Genomic DNA, 21,525 nt, shown 5'->3' with positions numbered 1-21,525 from the left:
ATCAAACAAAAGAAATATAATACCCAACCAATATAACCTATTATCAATGCAAACAAAAGAAATCTAATACTCGACCAATATAACATATTATCAAACAAAAGAAATCTAATATCTAATTATTATATCACGCTCGCCAATGCAAAACTTTTGCGATCAATAACTTTAATTCTTCATAAGTAAAAATTATAAAAGTTGTATATTATAATAGTACTTATTAACACGAATTCCAAAAAATATCATATGAATATATTTTTCCTTACATATCATTCAAAAAAGACGGTCAAAGGAGAGGTGGTGAATAGTGTAAAAATCAAAGCAGACAAGTAAAAAAGAACAGAGGAAGTAGTTAACTTAGATAAGTTAATTTGTGTCTTATTATACTATCTGTTTCCATTATGTAATGATTGAGTCTTACTATCTAAACAGTCGAATTTGATAAGCAAATTAAACGAGTACAAACTAGCAACCTAGGAAATCGTCCGGGCCACACACTAGTTTATACTAACTCCGTTTTTTTATTAGTTGACACGTTTTGACTTTAGCACTATTCACACACCTCCATTTGACCAAGTTTTGTGATTTATATGTAAAGAATATATATATAGTCAAGTGGGATCTTGTTAGATTCGTCACAATGTATATTTTCAAAATATCAACTTTTTATAATTTTTGGTTATCGGTAATTAAAGATATTAATGATTTAATTTGTGCATTGACAAACGTGACTAAAGAAACGTGTCAACTAAAAAGAAACGGAGGAAGTATATTATATGTAAGCAACTCCAATGGTTGTACCTAGGGATTTGCTTGCAATTTAGAAAATATCCTAGCTATCAGCTTTACCATTGTATTTAAAAAATTAAATTGGTTTGGTCAAGTAAATTAGCTTAGCTAAGCTAATTTGCTTGAGAATTAACTTGCCAAAAAGATAGGTTGATACATTAATGAAATTAAATGTACAAAGCTAATAATTAATAAATTTAGGCTCAATCAAATCACAAGCTACTAAGCTAGCTAACCATTGGAGCACAAAGTAGTACAAAAGAAGTTATCTTAAAATTTTGTATGGCATAACTACTCCTTGAAGAAATATACACATATCCATTCTCAAAGGTTGATGGACTTGGATTTTTTAAATTTTTAATTTTGCAACCCCTTTTATTACTTCAATTTACATTCCTTCTTTCCCCTTTTATCCCACTCTATTACATTTATCCCACATACTATTTACTTCATATCATGTGTCTTATCTTTATTTACATTTTTTCATTACTTATACATCAAACAATTATTAAAAAATACAGAGTATTAATGATTAAAGTTAAGAGTTGAAAGACATAGAAATTAAAAAATATTAGATTAGTGCCCGTGCGATGCACGATAAGTAATAATCTTTTTCTCATAATTAATTGTGATACATAAAAATGAGCCAACTCATGTGGAATAAACAAATGCAATTATTTCAATATATGAATCAATTTTTTTTATTACTTTTTCAGTAATATTCAATAATACTCCATTTAAAAGATAACTAAAAAAAGAGTTGGAATTATATTTTATGTAAATGTGAATGGAAAATTTTAGAACACAAAATAAAAAGGTGTACATTTTATATAGAGATAATGATATATAAGGAATAAATATTACGGAGTATTATAGTTGTATTATACTATTATTCCAAAAATAAAATAAAATAATTTGTTAAAATAGGAGGGGGGTTTTGGAGGGAAAGAACAGCACCAGGATGTGACACATGTCACTCTCGGTGTCTGTTTTGGAGGAAAATAATCTTTAATTTTTATTATAATGTATGAACTAAATATATGCATTGTATAATTTTATTGTCTTAAATAAGTAGTCAACCAAAAAGATATAAAAAGAAAAATAAAGTTAACATATTTTTTTTATTGAGAAAGTGTATTTTGAAGGGAAAAAACGACACCAGAAAGTGACATGTGTCATTTTCGGTGTCTGTTTTAGTATTATATTATTATTATTGATTATTACATGTATTGAGAAACAACGTAACCCCTGCCAATCGAGAACATTATCATGTTATTCATATATAGCTCTACATTACTATTCAAAAAAATAAATAAAAATATAGCTATTCATTGACTGCCTCTTGCTTTGACTATTTCTTCCATTCAGTATTATCAAGTCTAGAACAATAATTGCACCAGAACACGCAAAGAAACTAGATTAGATCAGCCTCCCGTCAAATAAAAAATTGTCAGATTAGCCGCCCCCAAACTCTATATAAACACCCCTCATCATCTCTACATTTCCTCACATCAAAACTACATACAATAATTATAATTTAAATATACCATTTCATCATGAGTCCTATATCTGCTTCTCTTGTTACATTTCTACTTTCTATCATTACCATCACCCATGCAACCACCATCACCGTAGTCAACAACTGTGACTACACCGTGTGGGCTGCTGCCGATCCAGGAGGTGGTAAGCAACTCGCTAAAGGAAACACCTGGGACGTAAACCCAGCACCCGGGACCAAAATGGCACGTATTTGGGGTCGTACCGGGTGCAACTTTGATGGCAATGGCAATGGTAATTGCCAGACTGGAGGCTGTGGAAAACTAGTGTGTGACCCAGGCAATTGGGGTACTATCCCAAAGACTCTATTTGAGTATGCACTAGCACAACCCAATAATCCAACCGACACCATCGATATCTCCCTTATTGAAGGCTTCAATATCCCTATCTCCTTCACTCCCACTTCCAACTCCGGTGCACTTGATGGGAAGTGTCGTACAATTAGTTGCACGGCTGATATTAACGGGCAGTGCCCTCAGAACTGGAAAGTTCCGGGCGGATGTAACAGTCCTTGCACGACACAAGGGATCGGATCGTGTGGTGCTAGTGGTGACTCTACATTTTACAAGCAAAGGTGCCCTGATGCTTACAGTTTCCCTGAAGATGATCAAAGCAGCACTTTCGCTTGTCCTTCTGGAACTAATTACAGGCTCACTTTCTGCCCTTGAACATTGCTGAACCATTAACTCGGGTGTCGTAATAAAGTGATACTACATACGATACTACATGAGTACATGACATGTTGAATTAAAGTTATAGATTGATGGAAATTTAACTATATGTGTAATAATCTAGAGCTAGATGTTCTTATAAGTTCGGCTCTAAAATTCTGTATTTTCAGCTGAAAATAATAAAATGATCGTAATAATAATATGTAATGTTGTGCTTATTCCTCGTTTGTCTTTTCTATACTCTATTCTTCTATATATTAGTATGTGTTAAGTGCCACTTACGACTTACGACCATTATTTGTTGTAAATTTTGTCAAATTTAAGCAAACCGTTATCTGGTTAATCCAAAAAATATAAGAATAAACCTTTTGATTACCTCAAAGTAAGTTGGCTTTTTCAGACTATATATTTTCCTATAATGAATAGGGGTAACAAGTTGATTAGATTATTATTATAACATTTGTCATAATATCATCGGTTCTCTTTTACTTTTTCAAGGGCAATAAATCCCTTCAAAGATGACCCATAAATGATAAATATTATTGGAACAATGCGTCTTGTGTGCGGTTGGCCACATCATATGACTACTTGAAAAAGAATAAAATAACCCCTATAACACTGAATGAGTAACCTCTGTAATACTGATCGAGTAACCCTTAAGTAATCCCTATAACACTGACGAAGAAGTAACCCCTGTGAAACTGAATGAGTAACCCCTGTGACACTAACGAAGTAACCCTTATGATGGATGACCATACTGTGTAGCCAGCCACATACCCTCCGTTACAAGTTACTCGCAACAAAGAGGGAGTTTGCGGGCTCCTAGGCAAAATATCTTAAGTGTAATTATTGGAAAATAAGGGGATGTGCTTAGTATTAATCCAAAAAAAAAATAAAAAATAAAAAAAACTAAACACCAATCACCACAACCACCACCACCTAGCACCACCACCACCTAGCAAAACCTCAACCACGAAAACACCACCACCCAGCAAACCACCAACGAGCCCAGCACCACCAACGAACCTAGTGAACCCATGATCAATGAACCCAATGAACCCAACACAAACCCTTCGCGAACCCACGATCAACGAACCAGCACCACCACCACTTGCGAACCCTTCGCGAAGCCACCGAACCCACTACAACCCACCACCACCCACCCCGAAACCCACAACCCACGAACCCAGAACCACAACCCCAAACCCCACCACCCGCAACCCCGAAACGCACAACCCACCAACCCAGATCCACCACCCACAACCCCGAAACTCACAACCCACGAACCCACAACCCCAAAATCCACAACCCAAAACTCGAACCCAAACCCAGAACCCCAAAATTTGAAACCCACAACTCTCTATCATCAATTAAAGCTTTAATTGGTCAAATTTAACCATTAAAACTCTAGATTTAGAGTTTTCATGGTTAAATTTGACCATAAAAACCTTCAAATATGTGCTTCACCGGCGATGGCAAAACAACAAGCCGAGGAAGAGAGAGAAAACGGAGGCGGCCACAACAAAAAGGACGACGACATTGACTTCCAGCAACGGTGGTGTCTCCATAGCATGTTGTGGTCGAATCGAGGGGAGATAAACAAAGAACAAAATTTCCGGTGATTGGTGCAGTGGTGGTGGTGAAAATGAATATAGATGGAAAGGGAATGATTTTAGTGGAAACAATTAAGTTAATCAATGTTAGGATTTAAGCTAATAAGTTAAAATAAGGAGTTTAATTAGGGTGTTTAAAAAAACGTAAGGGTAATTTTGTAAAATCACATATAAAAACTTACTATAAAAGGAAAAAATAAGTTTGTTGCAAGTAATATATAACGGCCATTTTTAGTAATTTTTGCGAGTAATTCGTAACGGAGGGAGTATAAGACTTTGTGTTACTGGAAATAACGATTTATTTTGTTAAAAAAAAACAATAGCGATTGAAATTGTTGAGTTAGTGTCGCTTAAATTTTATAAGCCTAACTAATTATCTCTAAAGGTATGCAAAAAATTTCTAGAAAATTCCCTCATATCGTGGAATTGATGGAGAATTGTGAAAGAATAATCTAGAATTGGTATTCGATCTTGAAGATTCTAGATTTATGTGGCAATTTAAAGAGCATGTGTGTAGAATTTTTCACACACTTCTTCCACTTCCTTACGGCAATTATAAATATTGATAATTCTCTTACTACTTATCTTGCATTTATCATTCTCCTAATTATTATGATACCACATATTAAATTACTGATTTCCTAAATCGCTTCATGATACTACATATTAAATTAACTTACAGTTTAACAACTTGATACATTGCTTCTTTAAATGCACTAAACATCCAAACTAGAATCCAACAAATTATAATTAATCACATTTCTAATTCAGACATATTATACTTACAAAACACAACCAAAATAAAAAATTTCATAATGAATTAATGAAAAAACTTGACAAAAAATGAATGATTCAAAACTAAACCTAGGTTACTTGCATGCTCCATCCTTCCATGCTCTTAAAGATAGATAAGTTCCTTAACAGTGTCTTGCAAACCTTACATCGGTGAATGCTTCCATTGTGAATTTCAAATCCTTTGATGTTAAATGGTTTGTTACATGAAAAAAATAAAATAAAAAGGCATTGTTTACACATTGATGGGTGGGACCAAAAATCGGTGTTTGATGATGAGATTGTGTTGTTGTTATTAAAGAGGAGGAAGTTTAGTCAAACGTGAGAGTAAAGTGAAGATTGACTTGTTGATAAAAAAATAGGTAGTATATGAATGTTTGGAATCAAGCAATCAAATCCAATTTCATTGATCTTTGGCTTTCAATTTATAAACAATTTTTTTTTTTTTTTATAATAATCACCTAGTTCATGAAATTTACTTTTATACTCTATTATTATTACTGCATATCTTTATTAATACTTTAATCATTTCGATTATGGACCTCCTTGAGATGTTGAAGAAATAGTTTATTTCGAGAAATCGGAGCTTGAAATATAATTGAAATTTATTCGAAAATTAAATTTCTTTTTCGTGAATTTAATTAGAATTATTAAGAGAAAAGTTCGAGGAAAAATTAGTGAGTTTTTGGGGAAATGTAGAGAAAAAATGAAGAAAAAAAAGTAATTATACTTGTAATGCAATTGAATGAAGCAATTATATAATATGGTGATTTTATTGGGTTCTTAATTAATTATGAGAATTTTGATTTCGAACATCTTTCGTAATTGCATTATATATTGTCTCACCAAACTTATATAACCATCCAGATCCCATGAATACCATATCTCCCCTGAATACGACCTGCCTCGCATACAACTGTAGTTGGGTTATAAAACCATATGACAATGAGGGGAGTAGCCCTTTAACCTTTTATAGAGTGGATCCAATTTTTTTGTTTCTTTAATGTGGGATACACTTTTCAACACTTTTATACTTTTTCAATGTAGGACAACACTTTCATTTATATCTGGGTTTACTCATGGACTTAACAAAATGTGTCACCTAATTTAAAACAAAAAAATTGCAAAATAATTCTAGGAGAATGGAAGATCGATAGATGTATGTAATGGTGCCAATTGACTACTCCGTACTCATTTGCACAATATATACTACGACTATATGAAAGTTGTGACAATGCCTACTAATATACACTATCCGTTATCAAAAGTTCAATTTATTTCATTAGTGGTTAGTGATTTCAATTTTTAGTTCCCCACTTTGCATTTTAGTTGCCCACTTTGCATTCAAGTGCTAAGTCTACCGCTCAACCACTTCCCCACTTTGCATTTTAGTTCCCCACTTTGCATTCAAGTGCTAAGTCTACCGCTCAACCACTTCGCCGTCAATGGTCTATTTCTCATCCACGGTTTAGAAAAATAAGTTGTCGGGTGGTTCGTGTGGGTGCAAAGCGTGATCGCGGGCCTAGTGTGGACTTCAAGTACTCCAACTTGGCTCGAATAAAGTTTGCTTGCAAGTGTTTTGGCATATATAGTTTAGTTTGTTGGTCGACTTTGTTTTCAATTTTTCAATTCTTTAATAGTACTCAATGTACCAAAAAAAAAAAAAAAGTTTCCAATTCATACTTTTATATTATTTTTGCAAAATCCTGTTATTATCTTCCGTCCTTTCCTATCTTACTCCACTAAATTTTCATTTTTTCTGACCACCCTTTCTTATGCTATCCACTTTTTCTATGTTTTGAGAGACTAATAATAGATAATTCATGCACAATTTTCCCACGGAAATTATTCAAAGACAATTTTCCATAGTCCCAACTCCCAAGTGAGCCAAGTCAACAATGTGCTAAACTGCTAATGTGCCAAATCTTTGACGACTCGATACAATTTAATAAATTATCATTACCCAAAACTTACGCAAACAAGAACAAATTGGCCGCCTCTAATCTCTATATAAACACCCCTCATCATCTCAACATTTCCTCACATCGAAACTTCATTACATAATTTATTACCAAAATACACCATTACAATTTCATTTCGTCATGACCACTTTATCTGCTTCCCTCGTTACATTATTTTTACTATCCATAATCACAATCTCCCATGCAACCACCATCACCGTAGTCAACAACTGCGACTACACCGTGTGGGCTGCCGCCGATCCAGGAGGCGGTCAGCGACTCAATAAAGGAAACACCTGGAACGTAAACCCAGCACCCGGGACCAAAATGGCACGTATCTGGGGTCGAACTGGGTGCAACTTTGATGGCAATGGCAACGGCAATTGTCAAACTGGAGGGTGTGGTAAACTAGTGTGTAACCCGGGCAATTGGGGTACAATCCCAAAGACTCTATTCGAGTATACTCTAGCACAACCCAATAATCCAACCGACACCATCGATATCTCCCTTATCGAAGGCTTCAATATCCCAATCTCCTTCAGCCCCACTTCCAACTCCGGTTCACTAAGTGGGAAGTGTCGTACACTTAGGTGCACGGCTGATATTAACGGGCAGTGCCCGCGAAACTGGAAGGTTCCTGGTGGGTGTAACAACCCTTGCACGACCCAAGGTATCGGAACATGTGGTGCTAATGGTGACTCTAAGTTTTACAAGCAAAGGTGCCCTGATGCTTATAGTTTCCCTAAGGATGATCAAAGTAGCACTTTTGCTTGTCCATCTGGTACTAATTACAGGCTCACTTTCTGTCCTTGAACATTCATCAACTATGGTCTGTCTCATAAAGTGCAAGATTTTCGCTTTTAATATTACTTGTGTTATATTAAAGCTATATGTTGATGGAAATTCAACTATATGTGCAATAAGCTAGAGCTAGTTGCAAGTTGCTCTTCTATGTTCAGCTCTTGCATTCTGTAATTTTAGCTGGAAATTAAATAATGGTCATAATAATACGAAGAAATAATAATGTAATGTTGTGTTTGTTTATCCTTGTTTATCTATTCTATACTTTGTCTACTGAGTTTTAAGTGCGACAATATGTTGTTTATGGCCACTATTTCTTTATTAATAAAAATGTTTAAGGCTATTGGATTGTTCAACATATAATCTTTATTCACGGAGTATTCAATTTAATAATATATATATATATATATATATATAGTTACAATTATTGATGGTTTTTATGCTATATCAAGTGAGAAAGATTGTCATACGAAGTTAGTTTTCTAAAAAAGGAGGATGTATGTCACAATAAAAACTATACTTTCTCGGTAATGTTAATGTGAAATATTTTATACTTTTACCGGATAATAATATGAAACGAAAGTAGTACATCGACGATTGAAGTAATTAGATAGATCTGATGAGATGACATACCAGATAATAATATGAAACGAAAGTAGTACATCGATGATTGAAGTAATTAGATAGACCTGATGAGATGACAAGAATCGCCATCGATACAACTATATACTAATGAGGAGATTGTTCGCTTGTTCTGATCATTTGCAATAAATTGATGGATAATAAATGCCACATGCATGGCAAGATAAGCTTTACAATGAAAAATACACAACTTTATTTACAATGAAAAATAGACATACAAGAGAAATATAAATGTGCATTATTTAAGGGAAACAAGATATTATTGATTAAATTGACACATTTCCTTTTTTATAGACGATAATTATAGAAGAATTTTAATACATATATTTTTTTATATACATATTTAAGTATCTACAGCTATTTTTTTAACTAAACAATTTACTCTTGTTAAATTTTAATAGGTTTGTATTACAAGTATAACCAGTAATTATTTTCATATTCACCAAAAAGTTATTAAAATTCAAAAAAAAAAAAAAAAAAACATACAATGAAACAAATATAACAAGATATCATGTACTGTAGTATGTAAGTCATTTCACACAAAGAACATTTAAAACATAAATTTTAGTTATTGATATCAATAAATCTCAAAAAAAAAATAAATAAATAAATAAATAAATAAACAAATAAAATTATGGTGGCTACTGCACAGCAGGCCCATCTAGCACTTTAGTTCATCCTAAGCCAACAATGTTATGATAATATGATGTACTTGGTTGTGGCCAGCAAATAAATTAAACAACGAACGTTATAGGTTATTTAATTGATGAATGTTCAATTGTTCATACTTCATAGTATGTAATTTAGTCCCCCGCAATAACAATTGGGAGGGGAGTGGAACCTAACCACCCACAACTGATCCTCAAATCCGAATTATATTAACCCAAAGGGTGAATTGGATGAAAAAAAAAAAAAAAGTACGTAATTTAGTTATATAGTTATTTGGATTGTTCATTTATATAATTTAATACTTCAAAATAAAGGCTTATTAAAAAAAAAAAATCATTACTGATGATTAGTTGGTTTTTGTGAAAATCAGAACGGTTAATGCATTGTGAATAAAAGTACTTCGTATTAATTACGATAACATTCCATTATTTATTCATGATAGTACTAGTGTACAGCACTTTTAGCTTGAATCAAGGACAAAATGTAACCTTGTAATTGGTACCAGAAGGGCAAGTATAAGTGCTAGTAGCATCGTCCTTAGGATAACTGTAAGCATCTGGACACTTACCCTTAAAATACCTAGATAAATCTGTTGCAGGGCAATTATCTTTGAAATTATTTAAACAACAATATTTATCATCTTTGAGCGCGGTGCACGGGTTGTTACACCCACCCGAGGCCTTAAGCTGAGCAGGGCACGGGCCGATAAGGTCACCCCTGCAAGTAGGTCCTTTGCTACAACCATTTACGGGCAGGAAACTCATGGGTACATTAAACCCATCAACCAAGGAAATGTCAAAGAAATCCAAGTTGTTAAATTGTTTTAAGCCATATTCAGCTAAGGTGTTAGGGGGTGTACCATAAGCTGTGCATTGGAGTACCCCACCACAGTCTCCTGTGATGCACTTGAGCCCGTTGGCCCCATTAGGTGTGCACCCAGTACGGGGCCAAATTCGGCCACCGGTCTGGCCAGGGTTGGCGGGGACAGTCCACGTGTCACCAGTATTCATACGTTTGCCACCACCGGGTACTGCACCGGCCCAAATAGTGTAAGGGCAATTGTTTGTTACTGTAAAGGTGATTGCATGGGTGGATGTGGAGATAAGGGAAACAAGGACTACGAAGAGGCAGAAAATGGAGAGTGATTTCGAGGGGATCATGATGGAAAGATTGAAAAGAAATGTGTTTGAATTTTTTATTTGTTGATTGTGTATTTGGTTGAGATTGTTTTAGTTTATATAGGAAAAGAAGGGAAGAAAAGTCACAACTGATCGTAATATCCTAAGAAAATTGTGGAGGCCTATGTAGATTTTTTTTTTATTTTTTTATTTTTTTTTTTTGAGTTTGCCCTTTCAACTCCGTCTATATTCGAATTCGACCCGGATTGCACGAGTATATTAGCAAGAGTTTCCTACATTCAGTGAGGTTCGAACTTGAGACCTCCCTTTAGCGACAGAGCCTATGTAGATATACATAATACATGCAGTACGTTTGAATTTTTTTTTTTTTATTAATTTTTTAATTTTTTAATTTTTGAGAAAGATCGATATAACATTAAGTCAAGGTCAAATTAAAGGTGGTTTTAACGACATACTATAGTATTGTGTGATGGACAGTTTGAAACTAATTATGGGCATACCGACTTGATGCGCTCACCAGTATTGACTAGACTTTAGCGATGGATCGTTTATACTACGTTATATTCAATTATTAATACTACTATTATCATGTGATAGTCATAATTTCTGGTAGCTTGCACTTCTAGTTACTAGGGTGTTCTAAAGCCATTCTAGATAGATATTTTATGTTAATTTAAGCTATAGATCAAACTTAAGGCAATTCAATTATATAATGACAAGCTAGACCTAGTTCTTAAAAAATTGAAACAATTATAGAATGTTGATGTGTTTTTTTTTTTTTTTTTTTCCCTTGATTACTTTTTTTTTTTTTTTTTTTTTTGGTATTTAAAGAGCCACAAAAATAGGGGTGAGAATCGAACTTAAAATCTCTTAAAATACAAAGAGAAGCTTTAACCACTTAAGCTATGCTTCACTCTCTTTTCCCTTGTTTACTAATTCTACTCTTAGTTGTGCGCCTCATTATTTTAACGTTTTGATATTATTTACGCTATTATACGTTGATTTGACCGACAAATTCATATTATACAGTAACTGTAGTACGGAGTACTTTGTTAAACTACTTGTGATTACAGCCTAAATATCTGCTGACTAGATACTTGTGAGTTTGTTGCAAGCGCAATATCAAGATAGTTTGTTGGAAGTTTCCTGACGTAATAATAATTGTGTATATATATACTTTTCTCACAATTAATTATTCTTCTTCAATTTCTCTCTGTTAATCTGGGTTTGTACTCATTTGTTATTAACATAAATGGTACGATATACTTTTTTTTTTAATTATCAAAACGGTACGATATACTTTGTATTTAAGATTGTTGGTTTACTGGATTAGTAAAGTATAAGGTTGTTGGAAGAAAAAAAAACAATAGATGGGAGTGTAATGCTATTGGATTGGTCGAAATTGATCTACTAGTACAATTAACTTATATTAATTTCTTGCTTTTTAATATTTTTAAAATTGTATACTCCATAGTTACAGATATCAACAGTTAAATTTATGCTTTATATTCAATGTGAAATAATGTAGGAAGTATATACACATTTGTATGAAAGTATGACGATTGAAGTTATAAGCGGGCCAGATGAGATGACAAGAATAATTATGATTTAACTATTCAAGAGACTGTATATTTGTTCTTCACCAAGAATATAAATCTTTTTTTGAAAGAACGATACCAAGATATGGAGTAATAAATGTGACATGGCAAGATAAGCTTTATTTACATTGAAAATTAGACATATCAAGAAAAATTAAATTAAAATGAATTAGAGAAAACAAAACTTTTTTTACACCATTTTGTTGATTGAGTTGACTCAACCTCTAATAAAAAATTCTAAGGTGAAGAAAGAAACACGCTAAGTAGCTCACGACATACCAAGTATTTTATACGGAGTATTTTTGTATTAAAGTATCCTCTTGTATTGCTAACATATTATAGGTTAATTTATATTTATGTCAAAGTATAAAAAAAAAAATACTCTATTTGAAATTTATAACCTTCCTAACGTATTTAAACTATAATTGAAATAATACAAAAGCATACAATTAAATGAATTTAACAAGATGCATGTCACGATACTAAATTAAGAAATGGAATTAGTAGTTGATATATATCCATTAAATTCAATCAATTTATATAATTAACACTAGCTACAACAAAATTCCAGTCATATATATCTAAAATTTTAAGGTGAAGAAAGAAACACGCTCAGTAGCTCACTACAAAATAAATATTGAAGTATTCAACATTTGGTGGAGTATAAAAGAGAAATTCTGAGCCTATAATAGCTTAATCATTAATGAATATAATAATGTTGACGGTAAGCTGTATCTATATAGCTAATATTAATACCAATAAAAATAAAATTCTTATTTTTGCATTTATTGGTACTAATGAATTAGTATTTTGGTATATATTATGATAAAATCATCTAAGCATATATAAATTAGTGCCAGTGGACATTACTAATTTACTGTATTATAACTATTGATATCTTAAGTAAAAAATGCTCGGAATCAAATGCTGGAAGCCTGGAACCTATGGGGACTTATGCACAGATTATTGGAAACAAATTATAACTGTGTATTGTATATGGCATAATTTGGGGCTTTTGTGCCTTAATGTATTTAACTTGGGTTGGGCTTTACTGAGCTTTAGGTTGATTTAAATATGATTATAGGTTGTAAATGACTCATGTTAAACGAGTCACGGTTATAGATATATGGTGTGTATATAATGAATGGGTCACGGATTTTTGACAAATCGGTTCAAACTTATTTTTCCTGAATTTAAGTAATTCAAGGTCGGGTTCAGTTTGTTTCGTTTTAGCATTGAGTTGTCAAGCTAAGGTCAGCTCAACATTGGGTACAAGTCACATTGCTTACAGTCCAATAAAAATTCAAGTCGATTCAATTTTAAATTTCTAATTGGTGATTTCTAACTGGTTTAATTTCCCATGAATTGGGTCAATAACAAACAATTTCATATATAGTTTACGCGAAAACTCGATATTGCTAGTTTCACCTAATGACCTTGAAGCAAATTAGAGAGTTTGTTTCTTGCCACTGGAGGGTGGGGAGTTCTTTATACATTCTTGATATACATGAGCTTTACTTTAGAGACACATTATTGAATACAAGATTAATACAATAGGATAGCATTCCATTTATTCATTTAATATATAGTACAACAACATACTGTATATATACTATATAGTTAAACTATATAAGGAGTACATACGCCCTTATATTATCCATCAAGGACAAAATGTAACTACATAGTTGGTACCATGAGGACAAACAAAAGTGCTAGTTTGATCATCCTTAGCATAACTATAAGCTTGAGGGCACAAATTCTTAAAAATCATGGAGTAGTTATTTGGAGGACAATTTGTTTCATATTGGTTCCTACAACAATATTCATCAGTATTGTACTTATTGCAAGCGCTTAAACACCCACCGTCAACCTTAAGGTCGGAAGGACACGAATCGAGAACATTGGCTGCGCAAGAAGGGGTATTGTCGCATCCACTAGCCGCCTTAAAACTCATGGGTACATTAAACCCATCAACCAAAGATATATCTATGGTATCTTGTGTGTTTGTTAAAGTATATTCTGCTATGGTAAGTGGGGGTGCCCCAGAGTTTGTACCGCAGTCGAATAGCCCACCACCACAGTCTCCTGTGGTGCACTTAAGGCTGTTGGACCCACTGGAGGTGCATCCGGTACGACCCCAAACACGGCCAGCGGACGTGCTGGGATCGACATCGAAATTCCATGTGTCACCGGAGGGCATTTCTTTTGCACCACCGGGTAGTGCAGCGCCCCACACGGTGTAGCCACATTGGTTTTTAACTGTAAAGGTGGCTGCGCGGATAGGTGTGGAGATTGCGGAAGCTAGGATGATTATGAGGCAAGAAATGAGGAGGGGTCTTAAGGAGGGGCTCATCTTGGAAGACTTGCTTATTGAATGAATTGAAGTTTGGATTTTTGATTTGTTGATGGTGTGTTTAAGAGTTGAAATAATTGGTTTATATAGGAAAAGAGGGAAAGAAAAGTCATACAAGATTGGGTAAAAGTCACAAATTTGATCATGTTTTTTCAAAATATGTAGTGTATGAAAAATTGAAAATGCGATCAAAGTTTAAATGTAATGCGTACATTTTACGTTTAAGAGTTTGCATAGGACCTCCAAAATGATCAGTGCCCTTGAATGAAGGACTCTGAGACAGTTCCTCACTTCCTGTAATTATTGTAAATGATAGCGGAACGATCGAAGATCAATTGTCATTTCCTCGAACGATCGAAGAAACTCACGGTGATTAGGGTGGTTGTTCGATTAGCGTTAGTGGCCGTTGACCACTAGAGAGAACGGTAAAAAGTTTTGTGTGTAAAATTAATTATTTTTACAATCATTATTATAAGGATAAATACGTAATTTTATTTTATTTTGCGGGCATTAGTTAAATATTCGAGGGCGATATTTAACAACCCCCGTTTTTTAAATTTTGTTTTTTTTTTAAATAAATATTTTATAATCAATTTTTGTTTTTTTTACCCTGTTAAGTTGCGACAAGTGTCATATAAAAAAAAAATTACCCATTCAACAGGTAACCTATATTTGGGATTGAGAAAATCAACAGCCCCCAAAGTTCGAATTATTCCAGAATAATTCAAAGTTGGGATTATTGAAACAAAATATGTGAAATTTGGGATTATTAATTTTAATTTTTCTTTTAAATGTATATGATGTAAAATTAATTATACTATGTATTTCTTTGCTTTTAAGTATATAAGGTCGGTTTTTCTAGTCTAGGATTTTTTTTTTCCACCACATTTGGAAAATAGGTGTATAGTTTGAATTTTAACAAATAAAAACAAACGTTGTAATGTATGTTGATACTATTTATTTTTGTTTGGAAGTAAAAACTTTTTTTAAAAAAATAATAAATTAATTAGTCATTCCATTATATATAATCAACTATTCGAATAATGTAATAATCAGTGAATGACTTTTTTTTTTTTTTTTTTTTTTTGGTCACTATAAACTAAAGCGTAATACAAAGACCTATGTAGCTATAAATCAACTAGATTACATTATTAAAGTTGTAAAAAATACTTGCTCTTCTAAGTGATTCCACAACCAACATTGTATTTTGTATGTAAAAATATATCCCAATCAAGTGAAGTTCAAAGACAATCCATGACCTATACGGGGCGGGTAGCTGCATAAGCCCTTTAAAAATGGCTTAAAATTACATTTAATCTTATTATATTCATTACATGCAAGTTAAGAGAATAAAGTTGGTCTTATGTAGTAAGATCTTCCATGTAAAGGACTCAATATTATAACGAATGTCTCAAGTTTGAATCTTCTTATAGCTAATGCGTACATTTTACGCTTAAGAGTTTGCATAGGACCTCCAAAGCCAAAGCCAAACAACAGGACTTTAGAACTCGGAGAAAAACAAGAAACTTGTGTTTGGGCGCGGTGTGATTTATCCACGTAATCGAATGATCAGTGCCCTTGAATGAAGGACTCTTAGACTATTCCTCACTTCTTCTTGTAATTATTCTTAACGAAAGCGGAACGAAGATCAATTGTCATTTTCTCCTATGAAATTATTTTTAAATTTCCTTATTTAAGAAGTATTTGCGGCTAGATTTTTGCACAAGTGTAAAATTCTACACTTAAAAGATGATTGATATTAGGAAAAATTGTTAAAAATAATCTCAACTTTCACGTATTCGCTTTAAATAATCTTAACTTTGGATTATTATTAAATAATCCCAACTTTGGGGTGTATTCGCTCAAAACAGTCCCTAAACGGTTACTTACCTGTTATAATTGGTTAAGGTGACACGTGCCACCATGCAATTGGTTGATAAATTTAAAAAAATTAACTAAAAAAATACTTACAAAAACTGAAAAAAAAATCAGCCCAACCACCACCCACGAATTGAACCACCTACCCCACAAAAACTGCTGCGATCGGAACCCCCTTCCCCACTCACGCGCTAGCGAGAACCCCCTCCCCCGTGCCGGTAGCTCCCTTTCCCCCAAAACCACCAATCCCGTAGCCTTAAACCCCTGAAATCCTACCCACGACCACCCAAAATCCCTAAATCACCTCCCCCACCGCATAAAAACCTCAGCTGCCCCTCCCCCACTATCGGAACCCTAGCGCTAGGGTTCTGATGGTGGTGGAGGGGTGATTGGGGGTTTTTATGCGGTGGGGATGGTAGTTCAAGGATTTCAGGCGAGGGCTGCGGGATTGGTGTTTGATCAGGGAAAAAGGCGCCGGTTAGGGCAATGTCGGCGTGGCAACGTGGGGGAAGGGGTCTGGTTGCAGGAGGCTGAGGCCGGGGACTATGGCTAGGCCGGTGACAGGTCCGACACCGGTTGTTGCATGGTTGTCGTGGGTTAGGGCCTTAGGGTTGGGTTTTTTGTTTTTAATTTTGTTTTTAGTTTTGTTTTTAATTTTTTAAATATATTTTCAACCAATAACGCGATGACAGGTGTCACTTAATTTTTTTAAAAAAATACATGTTTAACAGGTTAGCTAACACATGGGACTGTTTTGAGCGAATGACCCCTAAAGTTGGGATTATTTAATGCGAATACGTGAAAGTTGGGATTATATTTAGCAATTTTTCCTTGATATTATTTATCATTAACTTTTAATTTGATGCACTTATTTGGTCTTATAATACTTGTAATTGGTAATAACAGAAGCATGGATGAATTTATAACGGGGCCTGGGTGGCACGAGACCACGAGTCCCACCAAAAGTTAATGGTTTTTTTATTAAATGAGCTGCATTTTATTATATTTATTCTCTATATATATAACAATATTTATAAATTTTTTTTTATGATATAGTATGTTCTTTTTCACTGTAACTATATGTTGATTATATTTCTATAGTATGTTCTTTCCGCTTTTTTTTTTTTAAGGAATCGTATGTACCATGCTTGGTACATACGCCTCCATGAACCAAACACTGATTGAGATGAATCAAGTAATTCTTTACACGATTATGAGTTTTTTTTTCTTTTTTTATGTAGAGAATACTTAGATGATTTTCTCATATTATGAATAGTTGCAAAATTATAAATAGGAGTAAAATAACAGGGAGAGTAATGGTTTCAAAAAATAATAATAATAATAATAATAATAATAATAATAATAATAATGAATAGTTGCAAAATTATAAATAGGAGTAAAATAACAGGGAGAGTAATGGTTTCAAATAATAATAATAATAATAATCCACCTTTTCTTTGGCTCCTCGGCAGTCGGCATTATGGAAGTCGCAGCGGGGTGATCAAACCTCTGCTTGGTTTCGGGTTGTCCCTATTTCTGGGTTGGGTCAGACGATGAACGCTAAGACATACCGAAGTGTGTTGTGTTACCGAATGGGTGTTCCATTGTTCTCTGTCTCGTCACCGTGCTCTGCTTGCTCTCGGGTTTTTACTGGGGATATATTCGGCGACCACAAGGTGTCGTGTGCTGGTATTGTAGGTATTAAACATCGGCATAATATTGTTCAGGATACATTTGTTGATATTTGCTACAGATTTGGGATTTCAGCAAGAAAGGAGGTGGACATAGGATTGTCTGGAGGGAATGACGGGGCCCTCAAACCTGCCGATGTGTTACTTTATTCATGGGATCGTGGTCGTGATGTATTTGTCAATTTCACAGGGTCTTCTCTTTTGACACAGACAGGGCTATTTGACTTTGTTACGGGACGGGTTGTGGTTGATGCGGCTCATCGGAAGCGGGTTAAGTATGATTTTTGTTTTTGAGATAATAATAAAAAAAAATAATAAGGCAAATTTGGCCTCAATAGCACCTGAAGGATTTATGTCTTCGTCGTGTGCAATTACTAGATATATAAATGGATCAAATTATGGAGATAATTAAGTTCGGACATTTGGGTTATCGTTTTATCATAGCTAGAGGTACTAACGATCTTTGGGCTAGTAAAATAGCCCAAAGCCCAATTGGACGGATCCTATAAGGTCACACAAAGGGCCTAGATCGAGCACGAAAGGACGAGCCCCATGATGAGCCTCATCCCCTATAGTGGTCGGCCATATGGAGTATGATTGGAGGGTTTTGGGCTTCCTAACCCTAGTCTAGTTATAATATGATTATATATAGACTAGGTGCCTAGGGTTTGCATGACACAAGAATTCAATTGATCAGTAAGATCAAAACCTGAGTTAGCAAACACGAGACCAAGCCCCTCAAATCTCTCTCTCTCTCTCACAGCTCTCTCCTCCTCCCTTGCACCGGTTGCGGTGGTTCGTGGTGGTGGTGGTTCATGGTGGTCGGTTAGTCCATTAAAGGTGGTGATCGCGTTTTTCCTCAATCACTCGACCAATCTAGTATTGGTGGACGGCTCATTCGAAGCTCGTGGACTTAGTAGAGGAGCAACGCTTGAGGCTCTATTCTCTCCCTGATTTGCCTATCAAATAGGTTCGTGGAATTCACGCTTCAAAGGTATGGTTATGTGTCTTGTGTGTTATGCATGCGATCTTGGGATTAGGTACTTTTATGAATATGATTCATGTTTTCTGCTTAATAGTACCTATAAACTCCTACAGTGGTATCAGTTAGCCTCTTGCATGACGCGCTTGATCATATTAATACGATTATTTTGAAGTCCATGTTAATTTTATAATTAATTAAGAGGGAGAAATTAATTTAATAATGGTTCAATTATTATTTTAATGTGATTAAACTTTTGGAATTGATTGAATATGATTTAATTATGCTCAAATAGCCATGAAGAGGACCGAAATTTAGCCCTAAAATGTTCGAAATTTTCGAACCCCTAACCCTAATTTCGAATTTTTCGAAAATTCATAGCCTTAAAATATGATTTTGTGCTTGATTTTTGATTTAATTCGAATTGTTTTATGTTTCATAATTTTAATCAAATTGATTTTACATAAAAATGTTTTGTGTCTGATCATCGATTTAATTTTAAGAGTTAGAATTAAATTGGGATTAATTTTATGATGAACCCTAATTTTAATATTGAATGATAATTTAATTTTAAAATTTGGACTGATTTAATTTAATTTTAATAAAAGTTATTTTGATTAAATTAAAAACCAAAAAAAAAAAATTTAATGGCCGGCAACCGCTGCTGGGTGGCGCAGCCACGGCGGCTGCCGACCTGGTAATCTATCCAAGAGGGAGGGAGGGAGGGAGGGAGGGAGGGCGGCGGTCCTGGTGGCCGGGGCAGCAGCTGTGCAAGCGTTGCACGCAGCTGCCGTGGCTGCCACTGCTACTGCGTGCTGCTGCCTTGCGACAGTGGCTGCTGCGAACCACGGTGGCCACCAGCTGTACAGTCACGGTTTTCAAAAAAAAGCCAACCACGGTGGCCACCAGCTGTACAGTCACGGTTTTCAAAAAAAAAAATTCTGTTTTGAAAAATATTTCAAGATAAATATGATTTATTTTGGGATAAAATAAAATATTTTGAAAATATTATCTTTTATTTTGGATAAAATCTTTTGTTTAAGATAAAATCAAATCTTGCAATAGTTGTTAAATTTGATATTATCCATATTTAAAGTTGTTAAATTGGTAATTATCCATAATTAAAGTGGTTAATTTTGGATAAGATTGATTAGGATATTCTGAGCATATTCCAAAAGGATAATAATTGATTTAAATAATGTGATTCTCCCATAATTAGATTAAGATATAATTGATTTTAAAATTATTTGATTGGCTTGTAATTAGGATAGAATCTCCTAAAGTTGTTAGGATAATCTTGGAAGATTAAATATGATTTATCTTTCTAGATTAAAATAAAATTTGATTCTATCTCATACCTAATTTAAAATATATGATATTTTATAATTGGTCATGAATAATATATGATATTATCTAATTATGATTAAAATATAAGATATCTTAGGAAATGCGTTGCCTTAATTATGAACATTCGATGTTGTAGTTTAGACAAGCATGTTAAGTGATTTATTATATGGCACTTTTATAATATATGATATTATGTTGCTATATATAGACTAGTATGGCCCATAGATTCTAAATACGATTTGCACATCGTGATGTGTTTATGTAATCTAAATACGGTCTGCGTACCGTTAAGTATTTTTGTAACTTTTATTTAAAGTAAATAGATCAGTTATTTAAATAGTGTTAGTCTAAAGAAGCCCATGAAGTGAAGGCCCAAAGGAGCAAGGTGGATGGAGATCCATGATGATTTAAATGGGAGCTTTTCATTTCTAGTTTCTTAGGACTAAGGGGTCATACTATGTCATGTTTTATTGCATTAGTAGATTATGCATGTTAGATTTTATTTATGTTGATTGATGATGCGCTAGAGTTCACTAAATAATCACAACATAATGAATCTAGGTCCCAGTAATATTGAGAATGCTTTTCCAATTAGATACCTAACAATCCTTAGATAGTGAGTGATGGGTCGGCCTCCGCAGAGTGTCACTTGTTATTTTAGGCATTGTGGGGTAGATCACGTTCTACATATTTAATTGGTTATGCTCAACAAGGTTACCTAAAGCGTTTAGAACCTTGAAGCAAAGGGTAATAATTAAGCATGTGATGGTTAATTATTCAACCAAGAGTTACAAGAGTTGTAATCAGTAAAGAGTTTACTCGCCTTGAAAATGTAATGCTTGATGGTAGGGCCTCATTTCGGTCAACTATTACACAAATAAAGGATCTTGGAATCATTTAAAATTCAATTGGGATCAATTAATGTTGAATAAAGTGCATTAAAGTTACCTAATTAATTCGTTTATGATACTTTAATTATTAAATTGAACATAATTATTAAACTTTGCCTTATTTTGACTTAGATGGGTAGCCGTAATCACAATGACAA

At 33.9% G+C, this 21,525-nt stretch overlaps 3 protein-coding genes and 1 pseudogene across 3 annotated transcripts; 2 read left to right on the top strand and 2 right to left on the bottom strand.

Moving 5' to 3' along the window:
- Positions 1-2,306: 2,306 nt before the first annotated feature.
- On the top strand, positions 2,307-3,229 carry LOC145569110 (osmotin-like protein OSML13). Its single transcript, XM_081628476.1, has one exon. It carries the CDS (start codon positions 2,340-2,342, stop codon positions 3,006-3,008), a length of 669 nt encoding a protein of 222 aa, XP_081484602.1. The 5' UTR covers positions 2,307-2,339; the 3' UTR covers positions 3,009-3,229.
- Positions 3,230-7,150: 3,921 nt separating this feature from the next.
- On the top strand, positions 7,151-8,438 carry LOC145569109 (thaumatin-like protein 1). The gene has a single exon (XM_081628475.1). The coding sequence runs from the start codon at positions 7,519-7,521 to the stop codon at positions 8,188-8,190; it is 672 nt and encodes a 223-aa protein (XP_081484601.1). The 5' UTR covers positions 7,151-7,518; the 3' UTR covers positions 8,191-8,438.
- Positions 8,439-9,872: 1,434 nt separating this feature from the next.
- Positions 9,873-10,680, bottom strand: LOC145569107 (alpha-amylase/trypsin inhibitor-like). Its single transcript, XM_081628474.1, has one exon. The coding sequence runs from the start codon at positions 10,647-10,649 to the stop codon at positions 9,960-9,962; it is 690 nt and encodes a 229-aa protein (XP_081484600.1). The 5' UTR covers positions 10,650-10,680; the 3' UTR covers positions 9,873-9,959.
- A 3,054-nt stretch (positions 10,681-13,734) lies between these two features.
- LOC145569106 (pathogenesis-related 5 protein Cup a 3 pseudogene) lies at positions 13,735-14,655 on the bottom strand (annotated as a pseudogene).
- Between the last annotated feature and the right edge of the window lie 6,870 nt (positions 14,656-21,525).

The sequence above is a fragment of the Chenopodium album genome, chromosome 11, assembly GCF_948465745.1.
Source record: "Chenopodium album chromosome 11, dcCheAlbu1.1, whole genome shotgun sequence".
Taxonomy (NCBI): domain Eukaryota; kingdom Viridiplantae; phylum Streptophyta; class Magnoliopsida; order Caryophyllales; family Amaranthaceae; genus Chenopodium; species Chenopodium album.
This window is presented reverse-complemented; position numbering and strand designations above follow the sequence as displayed.

Bases quoted from the DNA above. Each gene is read 5' to 3' on its own strand.
- LOC145569107 (XM_081628474.1), bottom strand. From the start codon at position 10,649: ATGATCCCCTCGAAATCACTCTCCATTTTCTGCCTCTTCGTAGTCCTT.
- LOC145569110 (XM_081628476.1), top strand. From the start codon at position 2,340: ATGAGTCCTATATCTGCTTCTCTTGTTACATTTCTACTTTCTATCATT.
- LOC145569109 (XM_081628475.1), top strand. From the start codon at position 7,519: ATGACCACTTTATCTGCTTCCCTCGTTACATTATTTTTACTATCCATA.